The sequence below is a fragment of the Chiloscyllium plagiosum genome, chromosome 32 (assembly GCF_004010195.1).
Source record: "Chiloscyllium plagiosum isolate BGI_BamShark_2017 chromosome 32, ASM401019v2, whole genome shotgun sequence".
Taxonomy (NCBI): Eukaryota; Metazoa; Chordata; class Chondrichthyes; order Orectolobiformes; family Hemiscylliidae; genus Chiloscyllium; species Chiloscyllium plagiosum.
The window spans coordinates 38,345,661-38,367,479 of NC_057741.1; the positions used below are offsets into that span (position 1 = coordinate 38,345,661).

Here is a 21,819-nt window from a genome sequence, read left to right on the forward strand (position 1 = left end):
CACCCAAATAACTTCTCTGGATGTATTTCTGGGAATTTCCTCCCTCAGCACCGCTGTAATGCTATCCCTTATCAAAAATGTCACTCCCCTCCTCTCTTGCCTCCCTTTCTATCCTTCCTGTAGTGTTTGTATCCTGGAACATTAAGCTGCCAGTCCTGCCCATCCCTGGGCCATGTTTCTGTAATTGCTATGATATCCCAGTCCCATGTTCCTAACCATGCCCTGAGTTCATCTGCCTTCCCTGTTAGGCCCCTTGCATTGAAATAAATGCAGTTTAATTTATTAGTCCTACCTTGTCCCTGCCTGCCCTGACTGTTTGATTCGCTTCTGTTCTCAGCTGTATCAGTCTCAGATCGATCTCTTTCCTCACTATCTCCCTGGGTCCCATCCCCCCCACCCTACTAGTTTAAATCCTCCCAAGCAGCCCTAGCAAATTTCCCTGCCAGTATATTAGTCCCCTTCCAATTTAGGTGCAATCCATCCTTCTTGTACAGGTCATTTCTACCCCAAAAGAGATTCCAATGGTCCAAAAATGTGAATCCTTCTCCCATACACCAGCTCCTCAGCCATGCATTCATCTGCTCTATCCTCCTACTCCTGCCCTCACCAGCTCGTAGCACCGGGAGTAATCCAGATATTACTACCCTTGAGGACCTCCTTTTTAAATTCCTGCCTAACTTTCTGTAATCTCCCTTCAGACTCTCAACCTTTTCCCTTCCTATATCATTGGTTCCAATGTGGACAATTACCTCTTGCTGGCCCCTCTCCCCCGTGAGAACAACATACTGAATCTCCTCAGTACTGTCTGTAATCTCCCTTCAGACTCTCAACCTTTTCCCTTCCTATATCATTGGTTCCAATGTGGACAATTACCTCTTGCTGGCCCCTCTCCCCCGTGAGAACAACATACTGAATCTCCTCAGTACTGTCTCTCGAGAAATTAATGCATGAGACTGTGAAGGAAATGTAAATTTGATTCAATGTCAAATGATGTATAGAAAGAGAAGGAAATAAAGATTTGGATTGTGTGTGTGTGTGTGAGAGAGAGAGAGAGGAGTAGGTTGAAGGCTGAAGGAAGGAGAGTCAATTTTCAGTGGCAGTAATTAACAGGATTCTAACACAGATATGATCATAATTAGACCGTCTGACTCGTCAAGTCTGATCCTCCATTCAATCGTGTTTAATATATTTCTCAACAGGAGTTGGGAGGTCATGTTGCGGTTGTACAGGTCATTGGTTAGGCCACTGTTGGAATATTGCGTGCAATTCTGGTCTCCTTCCTATCGGAAAGATGTTGTGGAACTTGAAAGGGTTCAGAAATGATTTACAAGGATGTTGCCAGGGTTGGAGGGTTTGAGCTATAGGGAGAGGCTGAACAGGCTGGGGCTGTTTTCCCGGGAGCGTCGGAGGCTGAGGGATGATCTTATAGAAGTTTACAAAATTATGAGGGGCATGCATGGATAGGGTAAATCGGCAAAGTCTTTTCCTTGGGAGTGGGAGTTCTGAACTAGAGGGCATAGGTTTAGGGTGAGAGGGGAAAGATATAAAAGAGATCTAAGGGGCAACTTTTTCATGCAATAGGAAGGGTTTGGAGGGATATGGGCTGGGTGCTGGCAGGTGGGACTAGATTGGGTTGGGATGTCTGGTTGGCATGGACAGGTTGGACCGAAGGGTCTGTTTCCATGCTGTACATCTCTAGTGTCTTTCAGAAGGTGGTTAAGAGTCAACCATATTGCTGTTGGTCTGGTGTCACCAAATTGGGTAAAAACGACACATTTACTTTCCTAAAGGACATTAATGAACCATACAGGGTTTTCATGATAATTGACAATATTTGTCATTGTCATCATTGCTGAGACTAGCTTTATTCTGGGTGTAAGTTTGCTAGCTGAGCTGGAAGGTTCATTTTCAGACGTTTCATCACCATACTAGATAACATCGTCAGTGAGCCTCGGGTGAAGCACTCATGTTAGTGACCCTCTTTCTATTTAAGTGTTTAGATGTAGGGTTTAGGAAACCTAAATACATAAATGCAAAGCGGGTCACTAACACCAGTGCTTCACCAGAGGCTCACTGATGATGTTACCTAGTATGGTGACAAAACGTCTGAAAACGAACCTCCCAGCTCAGCGAGCAAACCTACATCCAGAACCTCACCCTGAGCTACAAACCTTCCCATAACCCACTAGCTAACTTTATACTTCAGATAGAGTCATAGAGTCACACAGCATGGAAACAGGCCCTTCAGCCCAACTTGTATGTGCCGACCAATCTTCCCAAACTAATCAAGCTCATTTGCCTGTTTTTGGTGAATATCCCTTTAAATGTTTCCAATTCATGTACCTGTCCAAATGTATTCTAAATGTTGTAACCGTACCTGCATCTATCACTTCCTCTGGCAGTTCATCCCAAATACGAGCCAACCTCTGTGTGAAAAAGTTGCCTCTCAGGTCCCTTTTAAATCTTTCTCCTCTTGCCTTTAAAATATGCCCCTGAGTTTTGCACTTGCCCAATCCAGGGAAAAGACCTTTGCTATTCACCTTATGTATGCCCCTCACAATCTTATAAACCACTCCTCAACCTGCTACACTTGTGAAAAAGGTCGCAGTCTATCCAGTCTTTCCTTATAACTCAAACCATCCCCATTCCTGCCAATATCCTGGTAAATCTTTTCTGAACCCTCTCCAATTTAATAATATCCTTCTTGCAGGAGGGTAACTCTCCACCGTGCAGCCACTCTGCCTCTGTTCCTGATGAAAGGCTTTTGCCCGAAATGTTGATTTTCCTGCTGCTCAGATGCTGCCTGACCTGCTGTGCTTTTCCAGCACCACTCTAATCTAGAATTTGTTTTCCAGCATCTGCAGTCCTTGTTTTTACCTAGCAGGGTAACCAGGACTGCTCACAGCTCTCCAGAAGAGGCTCCACCAATGTCCTGTATAACCACAACATGATGTCCCAACTCCTCCACTCAATGGTCTGAGCAATGAAGGCAAGTGTGCCAAACACCTTAACCACCCTGTCTACCTGTGATGTAAATTTCAAAGAATTATGTATCTGAACCCCTGGGTCTCGCTGTTTGACAACACTACCCAGGGCCCTATCATTACCTGTATAAGTCCTGCCCTTGTTTGTTTGACCAAAATGTAATACCTAGCATTTATCAAAACAAAATCCGTCTGCTACTCCTCAGCCAATTGGCCCAATTGATCATCATCCCTTTGTAGTCTTAGAAACCTCCTTCACAGTCCACTATTCCACCAATTTTGGTGTCATCTGCAAACTTACTAACATGCTTTCTAAATCGGGTGAATTGGCCATGGTAAATTGCCCATAGTGTTAGGTGCATTAGTCTGAGGGAGATGGGTCTGGGTGAGTTACTCTTCTGAGGGTCGGTGTGGACTGGTTGGGCCGAAGGGCCTGTTTCCACACTGTAGGGAATCTAATCTTATATAAATGGCAAACAACAGGGGATGTATTCATTGAATTTAAATTCTGCCAGCTCCCGTGGTAGGATTTGAAACTGTGTTATTTGGGCATTAGCCTGCACCAACTAGATTACTATTCCAGTGAGATTACCACAAAGCTCTGGAATTTAAACATAGCCAAACTTGAACCTGATGAATGTAGAGTTTTCATTAATATATTTCGGGAGAATCTGCCCATGCAAACTTGATTGTTTGTCTCTTGTTAAGAAAAATAACAAGAGCTTTTGATGCTCGTGTCTATTTTTTTGAAACTCCTTCAGGACTCATGCTAGATTATTCCAGCATCTACAGTTTTTTTTGTCTCTAATCAAGATGACACATTTGACTGCTTCTTGCCATTCGTGTGATCTTTTGTCTCCAATAGGATCATTGAATTTTCTTTAAGTTGTGCTAAATTGATTCAAAGATTGCAATTTCCCCTCCCACGTGGTCAACAATGCCTTCAAGTGCATCTCCTCCACTTCCTGCACTTCTACCTTTGAACCCCACCCCTCCCAACAAAACAAGGACAGAACCTCCCTGGTCCTCGCTTTCCACCCCACCAACCTCCAGGTACATTGCATCAACCTCCGCCACTTCCGCCACACTCAAACAGACCCATCCACCAGGGATATATTTCCCTCCCCACCCCTATCAGCATTTTGGAGAGACCATTCTCTCTGCAACTGCCTTGTCAGGTCCATGATTTCCCCAGCTTCCTCATTTCTCCTCCCCCCAACTTATGCCAAGTCCAACTTATGCCAAGTCCAACCTTGCAACTCAGCACCACTCTTTTGACCTGTCCTACCTGTCCATCTTCCTTCCCACCTACCTGCTCCACCCTCCTCTCTGACCTATCACTTTCACCCCCACCTTCATCTCCCTATCGCACTTTCAGCTACCTTCCCCCCAAACCCACCCCTCTCCAATTTATCTCTCAGCCCCATTGGGCTACATGCCTCATTCCTGATGAAGGGCTTATGCCCGAAACGTTGATTCTTCTGCTCTTTGGATGCTGCCTGACCTGCTGTGCTTTTCCAGCACCACACTCTCGACTCTGATCTTCAGCATCTGCAGTCCTCACTCTCCCCTAAATTGTTTTTTGACTAATGTGAGAATCAGAGTTAGGTGGAAACGCGGATTTGAGGCCACATCAGATCAGTCACGATCTTATTGAATAGCAGAACAAATATGAGGGACTGAGTGGCCTACATCTCCTAATTCCTATGTTTGTAAATGGGACAATATTACCACCTTGAAACCCAACATAGATGAAGGCAGAGGAGGTATCAAAGTGTGGAGTTATATTTAATGATCTGATGCTCAGTATGCAAGTCAGTTGGCGACACAATGGTCTAGTGTATTAATCCAGAGATGGGGGATAACGTTCTGGGTTCTGGGTTTGAATCCATGGCTGATGGTGGAATTTGAATTCAATAAAAAATCTGGAATGAAGAACCTAATGATGATCATGAATCCATTGATCATTGTCAGGGAAAAAACCCATCTGGTTCCCGCGTGTTTTGAGACGACAACAAGCAAAATTAATGTAATTTACCTTGCAAGGACGGTAACAAACAGTACATTGGACAAACAGGCAGGAAACTAGCCACCAGGTTACATGAACACCAACTAGCCAAAAAAAGACATGACCCTCTCTCACTAGTATCTTTACATACAGTTGAGGAAGTACACTATTTTGACTGGGACAACACATCCATCCTAGGACAAGCCAAACAGAGACATGCACGAAAATTCCTAGAAGCATGGCATTCCATCGGGAACTCTACCAACAAACACGTTGACTTGGATCCCATTTACCACTCCCTGAGAAAAAGAACAGGAAATGACATGACCACAGGAAATGCTGTCACCAACACAAGGAAACCTAAACATGTAAATAAAAAGCGGTCCATACCACCAGTGCTTCACCAGAGGCTCACTGATGATGTTACCTGGTATGGTGACGAAATGTCTGAAAACAAACCTTCAAGCTCAGCGAGCAAACTTGCATCCAGATCCCTAATGTCCTTTGGGGAAGGAAACTGCCGTCCTCACCTGGTCTGGCCTACGTGTGACTCCAGAATGTGATTGATTCTTAACTGCCCTCTGGGCAATTAGAGATGGACAATAGCTGCTGGGCTAGCCAGTGATGCACGTGATCCCATAAATGAAGATTTTTAAAGTTGTACCATTATTCACTGAATGTAATGGAATCTGCTCTTCAGCTTGTCCCCTTTGCTCATTGTTGTGGAACTATGAAATTACTACAGAGGAGAAAGTGAGGTCTGCAGATGCTGGAGATCAAAGTTGAAACTTTATTGCTGGAACAGCACAGCAGGTTAGGCAGCATCCAGGGAACAGGAGATTCGACGTTTCGGGCACAGGCCCTGAAGAAGGGCCTGTGCCCGAAACGTCGAATTACTACAGAGGAGCATGCTTGCAGTAAAATGTCATGCTTCAAATTATCTGAGGTAGGGTGGGGTATGAGGTCTTTCTATAGTAGAGTGATGGTATCAGAATGATGGTAAAGGTATACTGGCAAACTATCTCCACGACATGACGCATAATAACCGATTAAGGTTTTGCTGAAGCATTTGTTATTTTTTTGGTACAGTGGGGAGTGCTCAATGAGAATCAGTCAGTTGTAGGTTCAAGCTCTGTTTTAGAGACCTGAGCGCACAATCTAAGCTGAGGGAGTGCCACATTGTCAGAGGTGCTACTTTCCAGTGAGATTTTTAACTGATGCCTCATCTAGTCTTGGATGGACCTGGAAGATCTCATGGTGCTATGATTGAATGGGAGGGCAGGGTGGGTGAAAATGAGTTCTTTGTGGTGACCTAACGGATAGTTATCCTCCAGCCAATATCAATAAGAGCAAGTAATCTGGTCATTATTGCATTGCTGCTTGTGGGAGCTTGCTCTGCACATTTACCTGTGTTTTCTACGTTTCAAATGTGATTTACATTTCAAAAGCACTTCATGAGCTGTGAAGCGCTTTAGATAATTCTGAGGGCATATAGCTGATTTGTGCCTTAATTTTTATCCATTGTTTTTTGTTTTCCTTGACTTAAATCTTTGACACCTATATTCCAAAAGTGTGTAAACTGAAGGAAAGTCTGTCTGTTGCCAAATGGAACTCGGCTGTCTTCTTTTTTGGGTTTGGAGATGCCGGAGTTGGACTGGGGCGTGCAAAATTAAAAATCACACAACCACCTGGTGAAGGAGAGCGCTCCGAAAGCTAGTGTGCTTCCAATTAAACCTGTTGGACTATAACCTGGTGTTGTGTGATTTTTAACTTCTTGGGCACAGTGTCGGGGGGTCAGAGTCAAATAGCTTGGAGCCTTTCCATCCAGGGTCAGTCGTGTCTTAATGCAACTTGTTCCAGTTCCATGGCACACATCCCCTGTCTCTCTTGAGGAGATATCGAGTTGTCTGCACTGCAAAAGAGCAAGTTCAGATTGGGGCAATAGCTACTGGTGTCAGGAAATATGAGGGCAGGTCATGAGGCAAGTGCCTTCAGACATCTGAGTTGAATGCTTTGAAAAGATTAAATGAGTGGCAGGAAGGAAATCGTTTTGTTGCAATTGACTGAGTTAGTTTGAGTGAAAAAATAACTATTAAGTTCTTCTCCTAACACTGGCACAAAGTTTATAATGCAAATTAAAATATCAATTTAATCTGGCCTTATTCTTATTATCCACTTCTTTTGGATCTACCCCCCAAGTAATTATTGTGCTTTTTAAGGGTTGGAGCGTCAAGCCTTTGAGGTAAATGTTACCAGTTCGGGTGTGGAGAGTGCTCTTCTAGTTAGGGTTGGTTTAGCTCCATGTTGCATCAATGTTACTTCTCTTCTCGCAGAGACCAACTACAGCTTTACTCTTTCCTGCAGCTGTGTGACATGCTCTTAGCCTTACCAACTGCCTTCCTGGAGGTTTCACCAACTGGTCTCTCGCCTCATTGACCTTCCTGAGAATTCAGTGTCCTGCAGATTTTAATTCTTGGTGGCTCCAGAGCAGTTGTGGAGAGAGTTGGCAATTCTAAAGACTCAATGATGTTTGCCAAACTCTGGGCAATTTGAGAATTGCCCAACATTAATGGACCCTAATGGTCAGTGAGAGAGAGGGGTAGAGCGGTAAAGAGAGAAGGAATTATCATCAGATTTACCAAAGAAGGATTTAAATCTGGGTCTTGGAGGGAAAAACCACAGCATGGAATTGTGGAATGTGCAAGCATGAAACTTCAAGCCTGTGGCAGTATTTATTTTTGTCTGAGTCGCCTGGACCAGCTCCACTCTCGTGATTTCCATATCTTTTAACAATTCTTCTTTCCAAGGCTAGATCTAATTCCTTCTTGTTTCAAGTTATTATCACTGATTGCTCTTGTACTGAGAGTGACATAGAACATAGAACGCAGAACATTACAGGCCCTTCGGCCCTCGATGTTGCGCCTAACTGTGGAACCAATCTGAAGCTCATCTAACCTACACTATTCCATTCTCGTCCATCTGCCTACCCAATGACCATTTAAATGTCCTTAAAGTTGGCGAGTCTACTACTGTTGCAGGCAGTGCGTTCCACACCCGTACTACTCTGAGTAAAGAAACGATCTCTGATATCTGCCCTATATCTATCAAGCCTCAATTTAGAGCTATGTGCTAGCCATTGCCATCCGAGGAAAAAGGCTCTCCCTGTCCACCCTACCTAACCCTCTGATTATCTTCTATGTCTCAATGAAGTCACCTCTCAACCTTCTTCTCTCTTATGAAAACAGCCTCAAGTCCCTCAGACTTCCCTCATAAGATCTTCCCTCCATCTCAGGCAACATCCTAGTAAATCACCTTTGAACCCTTTCCAAAGCTTCCACACCCTTCCTGTAATGCGGTGACCAGAACTGTACACAATATTCTGAGTGCTGCCACACCAGAGTTTTGTACAGCTGCAACATGACCTCATGGTTCCGAAACTCAATCTCTCTACTAATAAAAGCTAACACACTGTATGTTTTCTTAACAACCCTATCAACCTGGGTGGAGGTTGCAGTCCTGGAAGAGTACAGCAGGTCAGAAGCAGTAGAATCAATGTTTCGGGCATGAGCACTTTTCAGAATCCTGATGAAGGGCTTATGCCCAAAATGTCGATTCTCCGGCTCCTCGGATGCTGCCTGACCTGCTGTGCTTTTCCAGTACCACACTCTCAATTCTGATCTCCACCATCTGCAGTCCTCACTTTCTCCTATCAACCTGGGAGGCAACTTTCAGGGATCTATGTTTATTGACACCAAGATCTCTCTGCTCATCTACACTACCAAGAATCTTAGCATTAGCCCAGGGCTCTGCATTCCTGTTACTCCTTCCAAAGTGAATCACCTCACACTTTTCCCCATTAAACTCCATTTGCCACCTCTCAGCCCAGCTCTGCAGCTTATCTATGTCTCACTGTAGCCTACAACATCCTTCGTCACTATCCACAACTCCACCAACCTTAGTGTCATCCGCAAGTTTACTAATCCATCCTTCTATGCCCTCATCCAGGTCATTTATAAAAATGACAAACAGCAGTGGATCCAAAACAGATCCTTGTGGTACACCACTGGTAACTGAACTCCAGGATGAACATTTCCCGTCAACCACCACCCTTTGTCTTCTTTCAGGTAGCCAACTTCTGATCTAAACCACTAAATCACCCTCAATCCCATGCCTCCGTATTTTGTACAATAGCCTACCGTGGGGAACCTTATCAAACGCCTTACTGAAATCCATATACACCACATCAACCACTTTACCCTCATCCACCTTGTTTGGTCACCTTCTCAAAGAACTCAATAAGGTTTGTGAGGCACAACCTACCCTTCACAAAGCCATGTTGACTATCCCCTAATCAACGTATTCCTTTCTAGATGATTACAAATCCTATCTCTTATAACCTTTTCCAACACTTTACCCACAATCAAAGTAAGGCTCACAGGGTTGTCTCTACTCCCCTTCTTGAACAAAGGAACAACATTTGCTATCCTCCAGTCTTCTGGCACTATTCCTGTAGACAATGACATAAAGATCAAAGCTAAAGACTCTACAATCTCCTCCCTGGTTTCTCAGAGAATCCTAGGATAAATCCTATCTGGCCCAGGCGACGTATCTATTTTCACACTTTCCAGAATTGCTAATACCTCCTCCTTGTGAATGTCAATCCCATCAGTATTCTCCTCAACAACATTGTCTTTTTCTAGTGTGAATGCTGACAAAAAATATTCATTTAGCACTTCCCCTATCTCCTCTGACTCCATGCATAACTTCCCACTACTATCCTTGCTTGACTGTAATCCTTACTCTAGTCATTCTGTTATTCCTGACATACCTACAGAAAGCCTTAGGGTATTCCTTGATCCTATCTACCAATGACTTCTCATGTCCTCTCCTTGCTCTTCTTAGCTTTCTCTTTAGGTCTTCTCTGGCTAACTTGGAACTCTCAATCGCCCTAACTGATCCTTCACATCCCATCCTAACATAAGTCTTCTTCTTCCCCTTGACAGGAGATTCAACTCCCTTAGTAAACCACGGCTCCTGCGCTCGACAACTTCCTCCCTGCTTGACTGGTATATACTTCTCAAGGACCCACAGTAGCTGTTCCTTGAACAAACCCCACATTTCAATTGTGCCCATCCCCTGCAGTTTCCTTCCCCATCCTATGTATCTTAAATCTTGCCTAACTACATCGTAATTGCCTTTCCCCCAGCTATAACTCTTGCCCTGCGCTATATATCTATCCTTTTCAATCACTAAAGTAAACATAACCAAATTGTGGTCACTATCACCTACCTCCAAATCTAAGACCCGGCCGGGTTCATTACCCAGTACCAAATTGAAAGAAATTCTCTGTCCCAGAGGGATGTGGAAGCTCAGTCATTGAGGACAATCAAAGCAGGGATCAGTAGCTTTCGAATGACGTCAGGTGACATGAGGATAGAGTAGGGGTATGGCATTGATGCACATAATCAGCCATGACTTACAATGTCAGAACAGGCTGAAAAGGCCTGAATGACCAACTGTTTTTTCTGTGAAATGGAAGTTATGAAAGACACCGTAGAAATGGAAGTTGTGAATTCTAACCACTGACTGTGTGGAATGTCTGCCTCCAAAAGGGAAATTATGGGGTGAGTTGTCCCTGGACAGAAGATTACTTAGATTACATACAGTGTGGAAACAGACCATTCGGCCCAACTAATCCACACCAACCCTCCGAAGAGCAACCCACCCAGACCCATTCCTCTACATTTACCCCTTCACCTAACACTGCGGGCAATTTAGCATGGCCAGTTCACCTAACCTGCACATTTTTGGACTGTGGGAGGAAACCGGAGCACCCGGAGGAAACCCATGCAGACACGGGGAGAACGTGCAAACTCCACACAGACAGTTGCCTGGGGCGGGAAATGAACCCGGGTCTCTGGCATTGTGAGGCAGCAGTGCTAACCACTGTGCCACTGTGCCGCCCATAAACCTGTTCCCCTCCTCTTATTATAACATGCTGAGCAAGAAGGTCCAGAGGTAAGTGCTTGATCCACCAAACAGTTAAGGCCCTTAACCGTACAATTAGTGGTCACTTTAGGGCCTCAAGGTGCTACTTTCCTGATTACCTGCTTGGCCAGCAGGTGAGAAAGATGATTAGTTTCTTCACGTAGAAATCAGGGTGACCTGCCTCCTGGGTTTGCGTAGAGGGGTCTCCAATTGCCCCAATCTGGGCACAGTTGCCCTGGATGACAGGTAAGGGCAGGGTAGTCCCTGAAAGCCAATCCCTTGTACTTGCCTTCCACACCCATTGCTGCCCCGTATGACCCTGACACACCCACCCATGTGATTGTTAGCTCATAGGGAGAAGAGGAACTAAAGGACAAAACCTGATCGCCTCACAGTGGGATCCAGTCCACAGCAAACCTCGATCCAGTGGACGCCTCCGTCCCGAGGGTGCCTAAAGTAAAAATAAACTCACCAAAGTGCTGCTTGTTGGCTCCTGATCACTATCGAACAGGTTGGCCCCAGCAATTAGACAAGAACTGGGAAAATCCCTGGTCCCTGCTTCCAATTTAGGGAGTGGCTCTTGATCTGAGACAAGTCTTTGAATCCCACCAGAATCTGAAAATAAAAAGCTACTCCGGTAATGATCATTGTGAAGCTGCTGGATTGTCATTGAAAGGTCATCTGGGACATTAATCTTGCTTTAGCGAAGGAATTTTGCCATCCTTACCAGGTCCGATCTCCATGTGACTCCAGACCCCCAACAATGTGCTTCAGCTTGAAATGCCCCATGAAATGGCTGAGCAAAGCTACTGCATTTTTACTTTTTTTATGGCATTTGGACATCACTGGCCCAGCATTTATTGCCCGTCCCTAGTTGCCCCTTGAGAAGGTGGTGAGCTGCCTTCTTGACCCGCTGCAATCCATGTGTTGTAGGTAGACCCACAATGCCCTTAGGGAGGGAATTCCAGGATTCTGACCCAGTGACACTGAAGGAACGGCGATATATTTCCAAGTCAGGATGGTGAGTGGCTTGGAGCGGAATTTGCATGGGGTGGTGTTCCCATATATCTGCTGCCCTTATCTTTCTAGATGTACATGGTTGTGGGTTTGGAAGGTGCTGTCTGAGGATCTTCGGTGCATTTCTGCAGTGCGTCTTATAGAGAGTACACACTGCTGCTACAGAGCGTTGTTGGAGGGAGTGGATGCTTGTGGATATGGTACTAATCAAGCAGTCGCAGTTAAGCAAGCCCCTTATCCCTCACTGCATTTGATTATGAGCAATAAATCCTGACCCACATCCCATGAGTGAACAAATATAAAAATCTTTGCCCTATGAGTTCATTATGAGTTATGAAACTGCTGACAAGTGGAAACATCCCAATCATCATTTACTAGACCACAATTCTTCATAATTGTGTGTTCTACCAGATCATTTCTTAACCACTGGGTCTAATGGAGTGTTGGGGTCTCGGTGGGGGGGAGGCTGTAGCTTTTTAAGGTTTGCTCCATAAGTGACAGGCCTCATTCCTCTAGCCAGCATTCCCAGCTCCCCATCCCTCCCCCTCGCCATACACACACACACACACACGCACACTACTCTCTGCTTCGTCTCATCACGTAGTATTTAAATGATTCAATCAGCTTCCTCTTTCTGTTACCATATTGTACAAGTCAATGAGCTTGGGGCCAGTTCTGCCTGTTTCATATCTTATCTGCTTGAGGTTTTGCCTGAACAGACACGCTTAGACGATAGTACGACCAAATCCAGCTGTTGGAGTCTTCTGATCTGAGGTTGGTAACAGACGTTTGTGATAATCAGCGACCACCCCCCCACCCCCTGCTCCCCCCAACACCACCCCACCCAGTCGCCTGCTCCACTTGCTATAAATAATCATAGTCACGAATAACCTGGGGAAATGTTTGTTGCAAATTTATTTCCAGTTTGATTATTTAATTGCACTAAAGTAGTTTAGAAAAGAATGTACAGAAACCTTCCCAAGGTTGGTGATGGACAATAAACTCTCTTTTTTCCAATGATGCCCATATCTTGTGAATTAATGAAAAGGAACCAGTTCTGGTTGATGAGTTTGTCATTGTGCGGTGACTTTCTTGATCCTATTCCAAGATTCTAAACTCAGTGAAAATTCACTGCAGTTTCCACTGATCAGTTACACAGTCTCACAAACCATCTGTGGCAGTAAAAATGTACTGCTCTACTCCTGGGTTTTAAAATTGATCTAAATGATTTTGCCTTGAATCGATTAGTTTAGCTAGAAATTGGAGATTCCTCTTCTTGTTTTACACGTGCTTTTACTTTAAACTTGTGGATTTTTTGGTTGTTGATGACATTTGTTTTGCTGGCTTTTTCCTCTGGGTGCTGGATCAGACCAGGCCCCTTTCCTGTATTAATTTAGTTTTCATTTGTAGTTCATGGCTGTGAGATGTGGAAATAGTGCAGAGAAAGTTTAAAATTGAATTCGAAGAGACTTCGGTAGTAAGTCCTGAATTTAAAACAAAGGGTGGTTTTATGCTGAATTATTTATTAGTTTGCACAACTGAATTGTAAATGTACTTGTCATGACATTTTCTGCTGTATATGCTCCTCATGTGAAAACGTGAGGTTGATTCTTGTTGAGTTGATTAAAGACAACTAAGGGGAAGAGAGTTTTGTGGAGAAAGTGAGGACTGCAGATGCTGGAGATCAGAGCTGAAAATGTGTTGCTGGAAAAGCGCAGCAGGTCAGGCAGCATCCAAGGAACAGGAGAATCGACGTTTCGGGCATAAGCCCTTCTTTAGGAACGAGAGTTTTGTCCAAAACGAGAGTTTTGTGCCAAATTATCCATCCTTTAAAAATCCTCAAATGGTGAATCTCTGTAGTATGCCTGAGTTCTGCGTTGGGAGTGGTGGAAGAATTAGCTGAGCTGGTAAACCAGAGAGAACTGCACTCAGTACAGAAGTAATCTTCTTTAGCTGCATCCAGAGACTGTGAGTGCGGAAAACATAAATATGGAATAAAAATGTAAATATCTAATAACAGGTCTGTAAGTGAGGAATCTCTGGCTCAGCTATTAGCAGAAGTAATGCTATTGATTTCACTTTATACTTATTTTGTGATGTTAACAGTGTCCAGTAACTTCTTCATTGATGTCCATCCAACAAACATTTGATTATCCTATTGGTCTAAACAGTGCTGTAACTAATTTGTAACAAGATCACAGGAGTTTGGAGTTTTCACTGGAAGTGCACACACAGCATCTGAAACGTTTTGTGTGATTTTTCCAGACTGGCATATATTACAAAAGATTCCTATGAATCAGAGATAATACAAACTGACAGAAAAGTAATACTTCTGCAATTTGTGAGATGACAGTTTGTGAATTTCTGTCACTGGCTTCAGCATAATGATTTAACTGATGAGGTGAATTTAAAAAAAACTTAGGAAGTAGCTTTCAGAAGAAAGGAGGATGAAGACTAGTGAAACACAACTGCACCAGGATAAGAATTGAAACAAAAGAGTGGGAACAGGGGGAAAGCATTTTAAAATTCTGTGAGACCAGATCAGTCTTAGATCCAGTTGAGGTGTGTGAATTATCTGGTGAGCATGTGGGCTTTTGCACTAAGTACTTGTTAGTGGATTCCCAAGAATCATCTCTGTCTGATTCAGGAACCGAGTGATTTTTAACTAACAAACTTTAAGACTTGCTAGCTAACAACAGTATTGTACAACTGTTCAACAGCATTACCTTAGATTACAAGCAGCTACTATGCAGTGGGGGTCGGGTAGATGAATTGGCTGGACGGCTGGTTTGTGCTGCAGAGTGATATTGATTGCATAGCTTCAATCCCCACGCTGGCTGAGGTTACCATGAAGTTCCTTCCTCCTCAACCTCTCCCTTGCCTGAGGGCTTAGCCCCCACCAGTCATCTCTCTAATCCCAGAACAGCGCTATGGCCCTCTGGGGCAATGGTAACTTTACTGACTTACTTTGCCTTGTGTTTTGGAAATATAGAATATTTAAACCAGGAAAGGGCTGGTGAATCACTGAAGGACAGGCAGCATAGAGTCATAGAGACATACAGTACAGAAATAGACCCTTCAAGTCTGACTCATCCATGCTGACCAGATATCCTAAATTAACCTTGTCCCATTTGCCAGCAATTGTGGAGAGAGCAAGAAAAACAGATTTTTTAAAAGTCTGTCACCTTTGATTAGAATGGGAAAATATGACAGTTGTACAAGGACAGTAGCTAGTGAGAGGTGGTGACTGGGCAGGTTTGTGGTTGGATGGAAAGCAGCAAATGTAAGATGAATAACAGAATTATGACAGGTTGCTCCTGGCCATGGTGAAATGGAGACAGTGGTTATGATCTGAAATTGTTGAACTTGGTATTGAGTTTGGAAGGCCGTAAAGTGCCCAGCTGCCTTTCCTTGTGAATCTACATGTAGTTTAAACAGTTAGTGTATTTATAGTTAAACTATGAAGTGATTAATTTAACAAGTTTCCTCTGTAAAATCCAAGGTGATGAAATTTGCAACCTTGAAATGAAAGGGCTCTGACAGTGTTTCCCAGAGAGCTCCAAGGACCATTTCCCATTGTTTTGCTAGTCCTTGAGCTGAGATGTCATCATGAAGTCATCTCTCAAGGCAACACCATGTCATGCCACCCTGCCCACAAGGTTTGTTTATTCTAATATACGTGTGGGCTGTGTGGGCCTTCATAGTTTTGATTACTTCACATCAATAAGTTGTATTTAAATAGGGCCTGAAATATCATAAAATGTGCATTGCTGAGAAAAGGCATATTTTGTCAAAGACTTTTATCTTGTACTCATCAGGACAATTCACAAGAATGCCAATACAATGGTGCTAACGTGTACAAAACCAAACACCCGTGACAAAATGTGATTTTTTTTTCAGCAATACTCAAATGCAATACTATCAAAAGAGCAATTGAAAAATGAAATGTCCTAAATTGTAAAGTTAGATACAAATCACACAAGTGATAGGAGGAATGATGGTTGAGGGCTTGGTGAACAAAGTAGAATTTGAGGAGCATCTTCAAAGAGGAGAGATGGGTAAAGAAGCAGAGAGGAATAGTGAGAGCATTCCAGAGTTTAGGGCTGAATTGGGGATGTACAGGAGGCTATCATTGGAGAAGTTCAGAGAGCTGAGGAAATGGGTGAGGCTGGAGGGAATTACAGAGATAGGGTGATAGAGATACTTGAAAACAAGGGTAAGAATTTTAAAATTGCTGCTGTTTAACCTTGAGCTGAAAAATGTGTTGCTGGAAAAGTGCAGCAGGTCAGGCAGCATCCAAGGAGCAGGAGAATCGATGTTTCGGGCATAAGCCCTTCGCCCGAAACGTCGATTCTCCTGCTCCTTGGATGCTGCCTTGACCTGCTGCGCTTTTCCAGCAACACATTTTTCAGCTCTGATCTCCAGCATCTGCAGTCCTCACTTTCTCCTAGCTGTTTAACCTTGACCCAATGTAGGTCACTGTATGAAGGACACTGGTTGAACAGGATTTTATGCGAGATGGGGCATGAGGAGCAGTGTTTTGGACAACGCTGAGTTTACGAGGGACAGAAAGTGGGAGACCAGCAGGAACAGGTTGGAATATTCACATGTAAAGGTATCACAGGTATGGATGAGAGTTTCAGCAATGGATGAATTGAGACACAGATAAAACTGGTCAATGTAATGGAGGGTGAAACTGTTTATCTGAGCATTGATGTGGATATGTGGTCTGGACCTCATCCTGGGGTTACATATGACAAAAAACAGTGAATATACTGGTTTAATGTCAGACTGTGTCCAGGAGGAGAAAGGAATCAGTACCTACTGAATGGAGGCTGAGTGCAGGGTCGGAACAAGGAGCTTGAGCTGTCTCATTATTTAGTTGGAGAAATGCAGTACAGTCTGTCAGATTCACAATCTAAGAATTTAGCCACGATGGAGGAGTTAAGGGAGATGCTGGGAGGCAACTGATTCTCAACACTTTCAGTTACTGAGGAGCCTTCTGACACTATCACTGATCTCGATCTAAACTTTCTCTTGATCTAAACTGTTTGACATCATCCTGAAACTTCAGTAATCTTTGTCTTTCCGTTTCCGAAATGTCTTTTTGCTCAAACTAGAATCAACTTCCCTTTTCTCCGCATTAACTCTCTGACAGAAGCAAAGCAAGTGGGGACATCTGACCATTGAGACCACTTTGAAATATTCTATCAGGGCATTTGTTAGTTGTGTGTTTAATTCCTTTCAGTAACAGCTACTGTCATGTGCTTAATAATCTGTGACTGTCTATCACACGGGGAGCCTCATTAAACTGAGGAGCAATTTAATAATTTGAGCAGAGAGGAAGATGGTGTGGGAACAGGAAGGGTGAGAAGATACATACAAGAGGATTTTATAGGGTAGACAGTGAAAGTCTTTTTCCTAGGATGATGTCAGCGTGTACGAGGGGGCATAACTACAAATTGAGGGGTGATAGATTTAAGACAGATGGCAGAGGCAGGTTCTTTATGCAGAGAGTGGTAAGGGCGTGAAATGCCCTACCTGCTAATGTAGTCAACTCAGCCACATTAGGGAGATTTAAACAATCCTTAGATAAGCACATGGATGATGATGGGATAGTGTAGGGGGACGAGCTGAGAATAGTTCACAGGTCGGCGCAACATTGAGGGCCGAAGAGCCTGTTCTGCGCTGTAGTGTTTTATATTCTATGTTCTATGTTCTAAGACTCCTTTAGAGACTATTAGTGGTGCTGCAAGGAACAAAATGAAAGTTTGATCCATGTGTATCGACTGAATTATTGGAATGTTGTTGCTGTTCGGAATCCAGCAACATCAAGTGCCCTTCAGCCATCACCCCTTAGTGCTCTCTGAACTATGTTGGCTTCTGCAATGCCTCATGTTTAACGTTCTTACCCTTGTTTGCAAACCCCTCTTCCCTCCAGCCCCACAGCTCTCCAAGATCTGTGTGTCCCTGAACTCCGCTGCTCCACCTTTGGTCCTATCCGAATCCGGTGACTCCAATTTCGAAACCTCTCCACTCCCCCCCGCCCACTTTAGAATCTTGTCTTAAATGGACCAAGTGAATATCGCCCATGCATCATGGCACCAGGTTTTGTTCATGTGTTGCTCCAGTAAAGTGCCAGGAGCTGTTTTATTAACACAAGTTGGTGAGAAGTGGAATTGTGGAAATAATCCATCGGAGCTGCCAGCATTTACAGATAATAGTACAAGAACTTTGTTTTTATTTTGATTAAAAAGGAAAAATAACAAAAAAAAGTACAAGTACAAGTGCAACTGACCAATTAGACTGAAAACCTCTCAATACATGATCAATAGATGATATAATGAGTGATTCATAAGTATTTCTCCTCATTCTCTCCTCCAACCCAGCCTTCCAAATGTATTTCGGTTTGACTCTGTGTATCCACCACCATCCTCATGCTTTGCTATTGTTAAAGGTGCTGTACAAATTTTGTTTTGCTTTACTGCAGTAAGTTGGGCTGATTATTGGTTAAATGGATGGGAATGAATGAGTTGACTTTAGACTGCTGTATCAGCCAACTCTCTGGTTATACTCAGTTCAGAACTGACCAGATGGTGAATGATGAAATAGCCAAATAGATCCTCAGACCAGAACTCAGGCAACCGCATGATTTTTGGTGATTACTGGCAAAGCTTTGAGGGTGAGGTAGGCAGCATTGAGAGGGTAAGTATCTTTAAAACCACAAAGTAAACCCTAACCACAAGGTAATAAACACAATCTATTGACAAATGCATTGAATTTTAAGAATATATTAATTGTCAGTGATGTGGAAAGGAAAGTTATTCCAATAATGGCCTCTAATGGAATTTGGAAAAGCAATAGCTATGATGTTTGAATTTTCTTTTTTACCCCTTCCCACACTGACCCCCACCCTCTTTGACGTGATCTAATTCTTTGTCTGATGATCTTTCCATAAAGCAAGTTTTGGGACATTTTCCTATATTAAGTGTGTGATAAAGTTAAGGCAAATTTTTAAGCAGTAAATAAAACTGGTTGTGGAAACATTTTCACTTGATCAGCAATGTGTAAGGGGGACGAAAAATATGTTTCTTCTTTTCGTTCCCTGGGATATAGGCTTTGCTGATAAGAATCATTGTCACTGCTCCATCACTGCCACTGAGTGAAAATCCTGCATTACCCTCATCTACGCTGTGGGTACTCGCATCATAAAGTCTTGGAATGTAGCCATTCAAGAAGACATCTTGCAACCATCTTACCAAGGAAGGATGGGTAATATACACTGGGACTTGCCAGGAAATCTCACATTCCTAATAAAAACAACCTTCCTAAAATTCTGGAGCTGTAAACTGAACTGCCAACTTTGTCTGTGACCATCATGTAGTTGGTCGAAGCTTTGCACAGCAAAATATGAGTAATGTCCCTATTAATCTTCTGTTAGTGAGTTCACTCAGTCCAGGATTTTGGAGAGGTTCACTTTGTTTATTGATGATTATGAGGGAAATGTGCACTTGATGTTCCCAACTTGTCTGATCTGTAATGAGAATGTTCTGTCACTCTCTTTTACCAGTTGGTACCACTACGATCTCTCTCGACACGCTGCTGAGGCCATTCTCCTTTCCAATGGGAAGGATGGGAGTTACCTTCTGAGAAAGAGTCATGATGGGCTGACGTTCTATGCATTGTCAGTGAGGTAAGTGTATCTGCCGTGGGTGCGCAGTTAGAGTCATAGAGTCCTAGAGATGTACAGCACGGAAACAGATCCTTTGGTCCAACTCGTCCATGCTGACCAGATATTCAACCTAATCTAGTCTCATTTGTCAGCACTTGGCCCCTATCCCTCTAAACTCTTCTTATTCATATACGTATCCACTTGCCTTTTTAAATGCTGTAATGTAACAGCCTCCACCACTTCCTCTGGCAGTTCATTCCATACGTGCACCACCCTCTGTGTGAAAAAGTTGCCCCTTTAGTCGGTTTTATATCTTTCTGCTATTACCCTAATGGTATGCCCTCTAGTTCTGGACTCCCCGACCCCAGGGAAACGACCTTGTCTATTTATCCCATCCAGGCCTCTCATGATTTTATAAATCTCTTTCAGGTCACCCCTCAGCCTCCGATGCTCCAGGGAAAACAGCCCCAACTTGTTCAGCCTCTTGCTATAGCTCAAATCCTCCAACCCTGGCAACATCCTTGGAAATCCTTCCTGAACCCTTTCAGGTTTCATGACATCCTTCCGATAGGAAGGAGACCAGAATTGCACGCAATATTCCAAAAGTGGCCGAAGTAATGTCCTGTACAGCTGCAACATGACTTCCCAACTCCTATGCTCAGTACTCTGACCAATAAAGGAAAACATACCAAACACCTTCTTCATTATCCTGTCTACCTGCAATTCCACTTTCAAGGAGCTATGAACCTGCACTCCAAGGTCTCTTTGTTCAGCAACACTCCCCAGGACCTGACCATTATGTGTATAAGTCCTGCTCTGCTTTGCTTTTCCAAAATACAGTTGTTGGGTTGTAGAGAAGGACCTTACACTGAGGGTGGGCTTTCAACACCCCAGCCTAAATGTCACAGGGAAACTCTGCCTCCATTTAGTCAACTTGTCCATTTTTTGGGCCACAGCCATAACGGAGGCGGGTCTTCTGTCTGCCTCATGGAGTTGCCAACCATTTGGAGGCTGATAACTCCTCACCAACATGGTGGGCCGAAGGCCCTGTTTCTATACTGTGTGACAGTGCCAGCGGGAATGGTGGTCAATGCCGATACGGCAAGTAGAACAAGTGGAGGGTTTCAGCAATGGAGCTGAACACTCTGGTCACTCTGACACCTATCAAGGGCCAAACTGTGAGGCCCCAGTGAATTATAGGGGGAGGTTGTGTGGCAGGGGAGATAGGACGTAGTGTGGATTTTGAGAGGCAAAAATGTCAGAAATCAAGGAAAACAGTAAACCTTGGAAATGTCTGTACTCTTCATTTTTAAGGATAGTGGTCGAGAAGCCTACCAGTTCACTACCCTTGAGTGAAGAAATGTTTCCTCCTCTCAGTGCTAAATGGTCTGCCCTGCATCCCGAAACCGTGTCCCCTGGTTTGAGTCTCCCTACCCAGGGAAAATGACTTCTCTATATCTGCTATGTCCAGGACAAGAATATAAGACATATGACAGACAAGTCAGACCAGTATATGCCATTCGTTAGTGTGGGAAAAAGATCTGCCACCCTGCTCACCCACAGCATGGCATCATAAAAAACACAGAAGGCGAAAGTGGGTACTGCAGATGCTGGAGATCAGAGTCAAGATTAGAGTGGTCCGGATGAAGGGCTCTTCCCCAAAAGTCGATTTTCCTGCTCCTTTGGTGCTGCCTGACCTGCTCTGATTTTCCAGCACCACTCTAATCTTGCAAAACACAGAAATCATCCCTGCCAACAAATACAGAAAGTACCCAGAGTGCTTCAGTCTTGACCATACAGGCTAATATAAAAACCAGACATGGCCAAGCCCCTTCCTAGACCAGAGAATACACTCCGTAAAATAGCTTTTCACAGTGAGCTCCCAGCCCAGATTAGCACTGCAGTTCCAACACCCTAAGGGCAGGCTCCTTTCCCATTGGAACCAATACCACACACACACACACACACACACAGGCAGCCTGAGAGATCCCGGAAGGCTTTGCTTGCAGGTGGAACACAATGGACACACCTGGATGCCAGGAGAAGGGATATTTACACATTTTTGTACGGCTGGGAAATCCAATGAATTTAGGGTGGCACGGTGGCACAGTGGTTAGCACTGCTGCCTCACAGCGCCAGAGACCCGGGTT

General features: G+C 43.9%; 1 protein-coding gene across 1 annotated transcript in view; it reads left to right on the forward strand.

The window, feature by feature from the left end:
* Nucleotides 1-21,819, forward strand: part of dapp1 (dual adaptor of phosphotyrosine and 3-phosphoinositides) — a 66,379-nt gene that overhangs the window by 32,490 nt on the left and 12,070 nt on the right. The window contains exon 2 of the mRNA XM_043674462.1: nt 19,568-19,690. Coding sequence (XP_043530397.1) covers nt 19,568-19,690 — 123 coding nt within the window. The remainder of the gene's footprint in view (nt 1-19,567; nt 19,691-21,819) is intronic.